We start from the raw sequence: 13285 nt of genomic DNA on the forward strand, positions 1-13285 counted from the left end.
TCACAAAACATCTACAACCAACTATCCAAGATGCGTGGCCAACCAAACAGCACAAACAAGCTAATCAAGTCTATACTCATCAAAATGATCAATGAAAATAGAACTGATTGGTACTAAGAGTTGAAAAAAGTCTTATGGGCTTACAAGATAGCCTTTAAGGTAACAACCAACCACGTACCTTTCTAGTTGTATTATGGCCTTGAGTCATCTATACCTCTAGAGTTCTTGGTGCCTAGCTTGAGTCTCATGGTAGAGAATAGAATGTAAGATGTAGAGATACATTCTCGCAGGTTACAACAATTAATGGCAATGGATGAGGTAAGACTAGGCTACCAATGCTCATAAGTGGTTATCCAAAGCCGAAGAAGGCTCGGCATTACAAACACATAAAGCCATACAATTTTGAGAAAGAGATTTTGATTCTCCTTTTTTCAAGGCTGGGGACCCCAGAAATCCAAACCTTAAGTTCTCATGGGATAAAACCATAAAAATTAATTAACATCCATTATAATGTGTTAGTCATCCATAATTGCCAAAAGCCATAGCTTGTTTATGGTGAGGTGGGACACTAAGAGGGCTTCAGGATTTTACATATATGGGACATTAATGGATAATGGCATTTATTGGCCTCGTCGTAGTATAAAATGGCTAGGGTCTAGAGGCAATCCTAGGCCTAGGCAGTAAGGTTGGGATTTGGTGGTAAGGCCTAGGAGAGGTCATGGATTCCTTAAAGACATGGCACCAACACGAGGTCCCAAGTGATAAGCATTGGGTTAAGGGGAGAACTCCACAAAGATCTATAAGGGGTTATCAAAAGCTAACAACCCCAATGAGGCAAAAGAGAAGCAAAGGATGGAATTTATGGCTGGGTGGAAAACATTGAGGCAGTCCTTGTTTAGTGGTGATGTAATATTAGTAATAGAGCAGGCGAGATCAATATTTTGCTAGGCTACAGTAGATTTCAACTTGGGAATGCTCATGCAAGTTTAGTCATGGGAAAATCTACAATATGAATTGTACTCAACTCTTTTGTTATGCACCAAATGATTATTGCTTGGATGGTTTCCTAAAAATTTGACAACGAAGAGAAATTGAGGCTTGCATCTTTGTCAGGCTATCTCATTCTACATTGAGCAACATAAATTGCATCAAGGTATTGGTTGGTAAATGAATCTTTGACAGGTTGGAAGATTTGGTTTGGAAAGCTCATGGGCCCTTTGGCAATGAGGAGTAGCAGCCACATCAGCTTGTTGATTCATAGTTGTTAATCCTTTATGTAGCCTAATAAGGGGTCACACAATTGGGGGGCATGGAAAAAACGATGTGGCTTTGTCTACAAATTTCTTATCACTTTGTATGATGTGGCCTTTTTTTAGAATTTGTGTGTGAATAGGTCGTGTTACCATGCATCTTCCCTTACTTCTTCGTTCATTCATTTCCTTGTTGAAGGGGTGTTAGAAATGAATACTCATATGTGAGTTTCTATTGTCTAGCAGTAATTACCACGTCATCAAATCAAACTCGACTTTCAAACTTTACCACATCATAGGTCAAATAGTGACACATCATCAAACAGGGTTTAACTGGTAATAGTTACCACATCATTGAGTGGGGTTTGATGATAGTTACAATGTCATCTAAAACAGTTCAACCAATGGTAGATACCACATCATCAATTCAAAGTGTTTATCGAATAGTGTTCAAATGACAATGCATCCATTGAGCCTTCATCAAAGGATGCCTATTTTGGATGTACATCAGGGGTGAATCACCTTGATGGTCAAAGGAAAATCAATAGGCAACATTCAAGGACGAGTGTCATTGTCATACCATTTCTAGGTCAACGGCAAAGGCAACTCAATCTATGTATAGTTGCAAACATTTGATAGTTTGTACTCACACCTCAAGGGAGTAGTCACTCACACAATGCATAGCAAAGAGAACCCAAGCAGACAATTGCAAGCTACAAGTCTGAACTCAAGGAGTTCAGCCACTTAGTTTTGTGAAACCTATTCAATATAAAGTCACTTAGGCAGTGGGTAGCAAATCGAACTTGGGGAGTTGCAAGTCATGATTGAGTCAAGCTCGTTGATGGATGTGTGTAATTAAAGAAGGATTTTGGTATGATCTATGTTCATGAGTTCACATGGATTGCTTCATTTTTCTACTGTATTCATTGTTATTGGTTGACATATGGCTATGAATTGAGAGTATTCACTTATTGTATGTGTCTGAGGGCAGCTGGTCATAGGGTGTTCTAATCTCCGATGCTAGAATGTAAGGATCTTGAGCAACTAGAGCGTCAATGGCAATGGCACTAAATGACCGTAAGAACAAAATTTTGAAAGCAATACTTCAAAAATAGATACTGAAGAGAAGAGCCACCTGAGCACTCAAGAAGATGGTACAACACAAAAGACATGATTAAGGATGAAGAACGAGGGATAAAGCGGGTGCATTGCAGTAAGGCACAACACAATAGGTTGTAGCGACCTCCCTAAGAATTTCATTTAGAACAAACATGTTACCAAAGTTTCCATTGCAATTGTTGTGAAAATAATGATCGTTTAAGAAAGTTGCTTTGATAACCTTCCTTTTGAGAATGTTCGTGTGATACTCTTCCATTTTAAGAATCTTTGAGCTTGAAAGGTTGGTGTGCCTTGCATTAGCAATCCTATAGTGTGAGGCATGATTGCTATTATAATTCATGCCATGAACCCATCAAGTGTTAGTGAAGGGTTGACAGTGATTTCATGAGTAGTGCTCCTTGAAAGACACATACTTCCCATTCCACCTGTATACCCAACACAACTTGAATCATATTGTGAAATAACATAACCTATAGGTGACCTTGATTCCAGTAGTACCCTTACCTTGATTCTAATGGTACCTTTACCTATAGCATTGCCATGTAAAGGTTGTCCTTGACTACCACCATAAGCCTTCATGTAAAGCCAAACCTTGACATGAGGGTGATAAAAAGGCATCAACATATACATTACTCACTTCCTTTTTTCACAACCCTTATAAGGTTTTTTAAAACACAATTTGTTTTGGTGAGAAGTATGACATTAAGTTGCATAGTGCTTTTCAAATATAGAGAAAGCTAATGAATGAATAAGTGGAAGTTTATGAAGAAACAACGGCACGAACATTGATGGTACCTTTATCTTTATTATGTTAGCACCTTTACTTGAAGTAGTGCCAAGTAAAGCATGTCCTTGACTACCACCATAACCCTTGACATAAAGCCAACCCTTGACATGGGGAGTGATATAATGTCATAAGTACATACAATATTCGCTTCCTTTTTTCACAATCCTTATAAAATTTTTAAAAAAGATTGGTTTAGTGAGACTTTTGACATTAAGTTGCATTAGAGAAAGTTAATTAATGAATAAGTTACTAATAACGAGTAGAGTGGACACTGATAGTATCTCTACCTTTATTCTAGGAGCACCTATACCTTTAGTAGTGCCAAGTAAAGGACTACCACCATAACCATTCATGTAAAGTCAACCCTTTGTATGGGGGTGGCATTGCTCACATCCTTTTATTCGCAACCCTTATGAGTTTTTTGAAAACGCAATTTGTTTTAGTGAGAATTTTGACATTAAGTTGCGTAATGCTTTTCAGATATAGAAAAAGTTAATTAATGAATGAGGTCATGCAAGTTTGTGAATAAAAGAGTGGCGGGCATTGATAGTAGGATTTCATATTAAAAGACACTTTACACTCATACAATCATGCATTAAAGAAAAAGCTTGAAATATAATCATGCATCAAAGAAAAAGGTTGAAATATAAAGCAAAAGTGCATTTATTCTCCATTGATTGAATGAGAGAAAGTGTTAGCAACAGGGAGTTTGAGAGATGCAATGACGATGGGGAAGAATGGTGGAGAATCATCATCCATTGCTCGAAAAGAGGAATCGGAGGCCGAGGGTGGGGACACAGAGCGTCGATATATTGAGTGGGTGGAGAGACGGATTTTCCATGTGGCATGCAAACACCAAAGGTTGGGACACCCGACAGGGCTCGAGGGAGAGACGAATGTTCTGGGTGGGCATGAGTACGCGAAAGTGTGGCCGAGAAGTGGGCAAGGGGTGATGAGGGGAGGGTAAAACTTGCAAAGAAGTGGGCAAGGGGCCTCGTTTGAAAAGAGGGAGGGTAAAACTTGCAAAGTGAAGGCTTTTTGAGGGATACAAAATTTGAAGCTATGAACCTGGCCAGATAATTGGGCAAAGGGGAACAAAGTGAAGTTTGTGTTTCGACCCTAAGCTCATCCATCGCCATAGCCAACTTCTCCATCTCCATCTCCATCTCCATCTCCATCTCCACTTCTCATTTCACATTTTGCCTCCCCTTCTCCCCATTTCCTCTCATGGGTCACTCCCCTCCTTGCCATCCCTCCCATGATACCGCTCTCCAATCGATCGTTTACACCCCCGGTCGCCTCCAGCTCCTCGACCAGGTACTCTTCCGATACCGCATCCTTCCCGGAGTCTTTGTGCTTTGACACTGTCTGCAGTCCCTGAATTTTCGTTCAACTTGAAGGAGTATTTGGTTTCCAGTGAACAATGGTACAGTAGATGCTTGGTTTACGACTCCAGCTATTAGTTCTGGCTCGCGCCATTGAGGAAGCAGAATTTTGCATTTGACTTGATTTCCTTGAACCGTTCGCTATTTCATTACCTGTTCGTGATTCAAGATAGCAGCAATAATCATCGCCACAAAGTCAATGGTTGTCCGCCGTTGGAAATTCTGATCATTATTACCGTCCTTGTGCGTTGCAGGGAAGACCATATTGACATCAGAAAAGTGCCACATTCTTGTCTAACCAAATTCATTGCTTTGTTTTGAATTACAAGCTTACATCGATTTGTGAGTTACATAGTCTTTGGAGGGCCCGAAGATCGCCACATAGCAAGACAATTTAAAAATCGCAGGTTTATATACTTGATAGTTCGTTAGAAGCGGAATTGCCATTTGATTACGCAAGACGGTAAAGACTTTTTGAGGAGGGAGTTCTCTCGTACTAGCTTGACTGACGCATCGTTCGTAGTAAAACAATCACTTGCATCGTTTACAATATATTTCGAACACCTATGTATATGATCTGCAAAGGTGACCGATTTGTTTTGAGATGGAGAAATGGCACCCCTTGAACTATCGTTGATACGGTAGCTAGTGGATTTTGGAAATGTCGCCAAGGAAAGGCTGACGAGGAAATATTCAAATTTTCAATTCAATTTCCAAAGCTTGAAGCACGACACTGCAATCTAGAGCAGATACTCAAATTCCAGGCTGGCAACTATCGTCAAATTGCAGGTTAAAGCATGACAGCTTAGTGCTTACAGTGTATAAGAGTAGGTCACAAAAAACGTATTTAAAGGATTTACGTGGATTCAAATTTCTTTCGGCTATTTCAGCCAATTTAGTGAGGTCTCTAAGAGTGGTTGGGTTGAATATTTCAACCTCATACCTCACATTAGGGTTTAGGGTTGATAGTGAACCTCAATATGCTTTGTGCGAGCATGGAAAGCATGATTCCATGCAATAGTCAAAGCACTCTGACTATCAGTGAAGATGACGGAAGGAGCAGTCTGACATGCATAAAGATCTGCAAGTAGCTTCCGAAGCCAACCACACTCCACTGTAGCTGTAAAAGCTGCCCTGTACTTAGCTTCACAGCTAGAAGTAGCAACTGTACTTTGCTTCTTGCTGAACCAAGAAATGCATGAAGTACCAAGCATGAAACAGTTGCCACTATGTGACACACGAGTGTCTGAACAACCAGCCCAATCACTATCAGTGAATCCATGAATGACAAGTGAAGTATCAGCCCCATAAAGAAGGCCTAAAGGCTGAGTGCCTTTTAGATATCTAAAGACACGCTTCACAGCATGCCAATGGTGCGTAGATGGGCTGTGCATGTATCTGCTCAACTGGGAGACAGCATACTGTAGATCAGGTCTCGTATGGCATAAGTAAATCGAACAACCAACTGCCTGTTGATAGAGAGTGACATCACATGTAATGTTGCCATTCTCATAAGAGAAGTGAAAACCAGGCTCTAATGGTGTGGATACTGGCTTGCAATCTTGAAAACTGAAAACGCTGCTAAAGGTGTCCAATGTACTTGGATTGTGACATCAAAATGCCCACCTCACTACTAGCAAATTGGATGCCCATATAGTAGTGCAAAAGACCAAGATCAAACATAGCAAATGTAATCAAGCTTAAAATTTGCAATTTGCTTAGCACGTCTCCCAGTCACAAGCATGTCATCCACATAAAGGACTAAAATCAGCAAATTTGTCCCACTCTTGTGGATCTAAAGGGTAGCCTCTATAGGGTTGTTTTGAAAGCCAAGTGTGAGCAAATGAGTATGAATCCGGGAATACCAAGCGTGAGGTGCCTGCTTCAATCCATAGAGGGCTTTCTTCAAGCGGCATACCTTCAGAACCTTCAACCTCAAAGCCAGGAGGTTGGGAAACATAGACCTCTTCCTGCAAATGTTGTGGGAGCAAAAGTCTCCTCAAAGTCAATGCCTTGCTGTTGAGCATAGCCCTTAGCAACAAGACGGACTTTGTAACGGTCCATTGAAACATTAGCTTTCCGTTTAATTTTATAAACCCACTTAGTTCCAATGGCATTCTTTCTAGGAGGCAAACCACACAACTCCCAAGTGTTATTCTAATGGATAGAATCCAATTCAGCTTGCATAGCCTTCAACCAACAATCATTCTGAAAGGCATCTTGATGACATAATGGCTCTTCATTGCATGCTGTAGCAACCAAGGCACAAGCAAAAAAAACTAGCTTGCTCTTTCCGGACAGCTGCTCTAGTATGGGCTGGCAAAGGAGTATCTTGTTTGCTGTCTTTTAATGTGTCAAGGAGCCAACGGGGGACCTGTTTGGGCTCCTGGATTTCAGCTCTTTCCTGGCCAAGAGCCCTTTGCAAATGGTCCTGATCAATCAGAGGCATATCAGGCTGAATAGCTGGCTGCACATGTGGCTGCAAATGACCAACAGAGTGAGGAGGTAGAACCTCAGATGGAATACCATCATGAGCATCGGACAGAAACAAAGGCATCAAGCTGTCAAAGATATTTGGGGCATCAACAACGGGCTGTTTTTGATAGTCCAGTAAAGGCATCATGGTAGATTCATCAACACAACATCCCGATTGACAAAACACTTGCCCGTGCAGGGCTGATAGAGCTTATAGGCCTTGCTCTCTGCCAATAAAAATGCCCTTGACAGCTTTATCATCCAACTTGGTGTGTGTCTGTGAGGGCACATGAGCATAGGCCAAGCATCCAAAAGTCCTCATGTGAGAAATGCGAGGCTTACGACCCGTCCAAGCCTCATAAGGTGTGATAGTCTGCAATGCCTTTGTGGGACATGTGTTCAAAATGTAATTAGCATACATGACGGCATCCAACCACAACTTGTTAGGCAAATGTTTGCCTTTCAATGTTCACTCAGCCATCTCCATCACTGACCTATTCTTCCGCTTAACCACGGGATTCTATTGAGGAGTATACGGCATCATGCATCGATGATGTATGCCACGTGAAGCCAAAAAAACAGCAAACTCCTTTGACATGTATTCACCCACCCCTGTCTGTATTAAGGTGAGCAACATGCAGCCCACTCTCATTCTCAGCCAAGGCAATAAAATGCTTGACGCATGAAGAAACTTCAGATTTAGATTTCAAGGCAAAAATCCAAGTGTACGCGGTGAAGTCATCAATAAAAGCGACAAAATAATAGAATCCCCTAAGAGTTGCAACCCCATGGGTCCACAAACATCACTATGAACCAAATAGAGCTGCACCAACTCTCCCATCCTTGGGAAACAGAGCATGGTGGATCTTACCAAGCAAGCATGGTTCACAAACATGCTTTGAAGGCATTTGCATTTTGGGAACATCAACAACCATACCATCTTTATATAACTTCACCAAAGCTCCAAAGTTGAGGTGTCTAAACTTTTCATGCCACAAATGGGTTTCTGCCATGGTAGAATCAAGAGCAAAGGCATGTGCATCTGCAAGTGCAGCATCATTCAAACACCTGTCATATGCATCAAGTCTATAAAGACCTCTAGTCAATGTGCCAGTCAAGACCATGGTAAAGGCATGTTTAGCATCATACACTGCGCACCTAACACCATAAAAAAGAACTTGATAGCCACATGTAGCTATGGCTGAAATAGGAATGAGGTTCTTGCGAATGCCTGTAACATAAAGCACATTCTCTAGAGTGACAATACCACCAGAGACAGAAGTAAGAGCAATGTGCCCAATACCTTTCACGCTATATGATGCATTATTGGCACATGTGACTCTTTCCCTTGAGATGTATGCTCTAATGAGCTGAATAACTTCCTGCAGGAAGTGATGTGCCTGCTAGCACCACTATCAAAGAACCAGGCATCAGGAACATCTGAAACTGCCATGTAGGCATCATGAACATCATGATCATACTGACATGTAACCAAGAAAGCCCAATGCTGGTCTTGTGTAAAATTAGCTAACTCATGTCGATCTTCTGTACTAGAAGAACCAGATACTGCAAGACCAGACTCTTCCTTCTTCTTTTCAGATGCAATCCGCTTCCTGCATTCAGAAATATCATGCCTAGGTATCCTGCAATAGTTACATCTTTTCTTCTTTTTGTTATTCCCTGAAGAAGAGGCACCATGAGAATGATCAGCATGGGAATGAGGGGGTTTACCAGCTGAAACCTTGCCTTTGTCTTTGTTTTTATGTTGGGCAGCAAAGGCTTGATCACTAGCCATAGAAGCATTGCGATTTGCACAGACTTTGCTCCTCCTAAAGAAGAAGAGCAACCAGCTGGTCAAATGAGAAATGGTTGGCATTGCCACTTGTAACCAACCTCAATGTAGTAGCAAAGCCTTGATAAGAATCAGGCAATCCATCAAGGGTATTAGAAACAAGCTGAGAATCAAGCATAATCTCATCAATGTTGGCCAATTGCTCATTCAAATCCTTCACATTAGTGAGATAGGCATCCATGTTACCACCCTCTTCAAGCTTCAACTCCTTCAATTGCTTGCGGAGATAGGCAACCCTCGCCTGATTCCGCACCTGATACAAGGATACAAGCTGATCCCATGCTTGCTTAGCTGTCTTGCAAGACTAGATATGAGGGATAATAACCCGTTCCATTGAAAAAGCAATCAAGGCATGTGCTTTGGCATCACGACCATCCCACTGAATCTGCTCCTATGTAGGAGGCAAAGTACTTGTAATAGTAGCTGCAAGTGCTCTAGAAGTAGCATTAGAACCATCACCTGAAGACCCATCACGTGAAGTAGCACCAGAGGTGATAGGTGTAGCACCAGAAGTGGCATTACGTGTAGGCCTGGCCTCAGAACCTGAAACAATACGCCGTAAATTCTTGGCAACCAAAACATGCCCCGTCATGTATGACCACATGGGATAATTGGTACCATCAAGCTTGTCATCAGCCCCAAGCATTCCAAAGAGGTCATCTTTGTTGCTAGCCATTGATACAAATAGAGAAGCAGTATCACAATGGACAAAAGCAGAAAGGAGAGATACAACTCTCAACTGCAAGAACTAGTGGCTGCACAAGCCTCAAGTCTTTCAACTGTACAGCTATCATGCTGTCCCAAATAAGATTTTGAATGGACAGCAAATATGTGGCTTCAACAGTGCAAGAACCAGTCCCATATGCTAAGAATGGTGACCTTCAATGCTCCAAAGGGTAGCAGCAAGGTCCAAACTTCAAAGTCGGTGAAAGTAGATGCCCTGGAATATTGTAGCAAGGCCCAAACGCCAGAATTGGCTGAATAGGTGCTCCAGTAGCAAAACTGATCTCACCAGCAGCTCCGAAATGCTGGCACGCTTTGCGAGGGAAACCGTACAGCAGTTGCAGCTCACATGTGTGGTGTACGGCTTTCTGTACTGCAGCAGCAGGGCATTAAATGCAGCAATAAATGTCGGAAACTGTCCATACAGCAGCAAAAGAATTCATACAGCAGCAACAGACCCATATGGTTCACACGTGTGATTGGCGGTGTCTTAAATGCTTCATAAAGCCTTAAATGCCTCCGTACACAGTCTTAAATGCCTACGTACAGCCTTAAATGCATTTGTCAGTCACCCATATAGCGATTTATGAGCATGTCAGTCATCTGTACAGCGATTTATGAGCTGGTTTGTCATCCGTACAGCTGTACTGTCACACGTGTGAATGGCGGCTGTTCGTACAGCAGCAGAAGTCCAATAAATGCACCGAAAAAGTGTCACATGTGCAGCAGCTTCTCCAAAAAGGTGCTTTCCCGCGATGGAAATGCCCCTAGAGGCCCTGAATGTTCACATGTGTGGAAGGAGCCTTTGGAAATGAGCCGACCAGCAGGAAAAGGAGCAGAAATGCAAGAGAACAGGCCTCCAACAGCACCTGGGTGGCTGGAAATGGCTGTGGGGTAGAACCCTGACCTGCTAAGATACCACTGTTGGCTATGGCAGTCAATGGAAGCTCAGAAATGAGTGATAGAAGACCAAAAACGTGCTGCTGTGCTGCTGTATTGAAAATGCTGCTACAATGAGTGGAGGCTCAAGAGGGAGCCAATATGACAAAACCCTAGGGCTAAATGCCCTAATTGGACTAAGTGTCCTAACTGACCTAGGCAGTACATGTACTAACTGTACCAAGAATCCTAACTGACTATAACTAGGCCTACAAGGCAGATACCAAGGAATAAATGGCACCTATGGATAGCGCATAGAATGGGCTACAATCTTCTATCATCAATGTTTCTTTACTAATCTGAGTCTGTGAAGCCACTCAGAGAAATGTGACAAGATGAAGCATAATGCAAACCATAAGAGAGAGTGCCATGCACATATCTGAGAACTCTTTTGGCTGCATTCCAATGTGTGATAGTAGGACAATGCATAAACCGACTCAGCAACCTTGTAGCATAGCAATGTCTAGCCTAGTGGAGCATAAATAAATGAGACTACCAACCAGCCGCCTGTAAAGTGTGCCATCAAACTTTTCAGCCTTATCTTCCTTAGTAAGTTTGAGTCCTTTTTCCAACGGAGTAGCCACAAGTTTGCTTTCTTTCATCTTAAATTTCTGCAAGGGACCTTTAGCATACTTTGTCTGTGACATGCATATTCCCTCTTGGGTGTGCCAAAACTCAATGCCAAGACAATAGTGCAATAAACACAAATCTGTCATGTCAAATATCTAACATAAAGTGGACTGCACTGCTGCAATTTGCTGTGTATTACTTCCTATAGGTAGTATGTCATCCACATAAAGCACTAGAATGACGAAATCTGAGTTTTCTTGTAGAACCTAAAGATTAGGCTCTGTATGTGTATTTACAAAGCCTTGGGACAACATAAATTTGTGTATCTTGTGATACCATGCACACGGGGTGCTTGTTTGAGCCCATAAAGCTTTCCTAAGCTTGCACACCTTGTGCTCTTGTCCCTTTACCACAAATCCTTGGGGTTGCAGCACATAGACCTCTTCTTTGAGATCTCCATTCAAAAAGGCTGTCTTAACTTCCATCTGATAGACTGACCAACCATAATTTGCAGCAAGAGAAATGGCACAACGGATGGTAGTCATTTTGGCTACCGGAGCAAAAGTCTCCTCATAGTCAATTCCCTCTTCTTGAGCATACCCCTTGGCAACAAGACGGGTCTTGTAGTTTTCCACAGTATTATCGGAATGATACTTGACTGTATATATCCATTTAGTGCCCACAATATTTTTACCAATGGGTGCATCAACCAAATCCCATGTGGCATTCTTCTCAATGGACCTAATTTCAGATTCCATGGCTTTCTGCCATGAAGGATGTCCCTGCACATCCTCAAACCTTTGCGGTTCAATTTCAGCTTCCACAACGAAGGTCATCAATGCAAAATTGACCTATCCATGAGCACTTTTTGTGCTTGCCCTGGTTCTCCCCAAAGTAGGCTGACCCTTTGCATCCTGAATGGTCAACCTTGCCAATTTTGGAATGGATTTCTCTGCTGTACCGCTGGCTGTACCACTTGGAGTTGTATCCTGAGGTTGACTAACACCACGACAGTGGTAATGTATCCAAAAATTGGGCTGTTTTCCCTCAATAGCTGGCTGCTTATCTGGAACATTTGAGGGAGAATCACCCTCAACATGTGGCAAACTAGCTGAAGTATGAGAGGAGGAAGGAGTATCCTCTGGAGAACCCATATCATCATCTTCAAACTGAATGATATCCAAAGGAATATCATCATAAGGTGGCAAATCTCACTAGTTGGCTGCATGCATTCATTTTCAGCAAGTGGAACATCTCTACGGATTATTATCTTTCTGGTTATTGGATCATAGAGCATGAAGCCTTTACTTTCTGTATTGTATCCAACAAAAATGAATTTGATGCTTTTGCCATCAAGCTTTGATGTAAGCTGAGATGGAACCAAAGCATAAGCAATTGAGCCAAACACTCTGAAATGATGAACCTTTGTTTGAGCCATAAAACCTTTCAAAAGGTGTCACATTGACCAATGCTTTTGTAGGGCATCAATTCTGTATGTATGTGGCTGTAGTAACGGCCTCTCCCCAAAATGCCTTTGACACTTTCTTGCATTTCAGCATGCATCTTGTCATTTCCATTAGTGTCCAAATCTTTCTCTCCGAAATAGGATTGTGCTGCAGTGTTTATGGCATGGTCATGTGATGCTTGATTTCATTTTCTGTCAAATACCCTTCAAAGGCATTTGATGTGTACTCTCCCCCATTGTCTGAACAAAATGTTTGTATCCTAGAATTGGTTTGGTTCTCAGCCAAGGCTTTGAACTCTTTGTACCAATAAAACACTTCAGATTTAGTCTTCATGAGGAAGAGCCATGTGAATCTAGAATAGTCATCAATGAAGGTAACAACGTACCTTGCCCCTCTATGGGTTGTCACATTCATGGGACCACATACATCAATGTGTATGATTTGCAAAACTTTAGTGGCTTTCATTGAACCTGAGCCATCCTTCTTAAAAGGAAGACGGTGCAATTTGCCAAGAGCACACCCTTGACACACACTTCATTATCTGGCTACCTGTTACCACAATTTCATACCCTTTCTTGGGATCCTTGATCCTGCATTGATCATCTTCAAACTCATCAAGCATGTGTTGATCATGGGCAATACAAGGGACTGAAATTAGATTCTTTCTCAAATCTGGGACATACCAAACATCATAGATTTTTTTTTTGCCGAAAAAACAG

At 41.9% G+C, this 13285-nt stretch overlaps 1 protein-coding gene across 1 annotated transcript in view; it reads left to right on the forward strand.

Annotated features, from left to right (window-relative positions):
• The first annotated feature begins 4234 nt into the window (after window positions 1–4234).
• LOC147881539 (uncharacterized) overlaps window positions 4235–13285 on the forward strand; it is a 109703-nt gene continuing 100652 nt past the window's right edge. The window contains exon 1 of the mRNA XM_087402410.1: window positions 4235–4473. Within this exon, the coding sequence (XP_087258536.1) occupies window positions 4384–4473 (90 nt within the window). The 5' untranslated portion in view covers window positions 4235–4383. The remainder of the gene's footprint in view (window positions 4474–13285) is intronic.

Source organism: Dipteris shenzhenensis, chromosome 31 (genome assembly GCF_047967505.1).
Source record: "Dipteris shenzhenensis isolate YYH24624 ecotype China chromosome 31, Dip_SZ_1.0, whole genome shotgun sequence".
NCBI lineage: Eukaryota > Viridiplantae > Streptophyta > Polypodiopsida > Gleicheniales > Dipteridaceae > Dipteris > Dipteris shenzhenensis.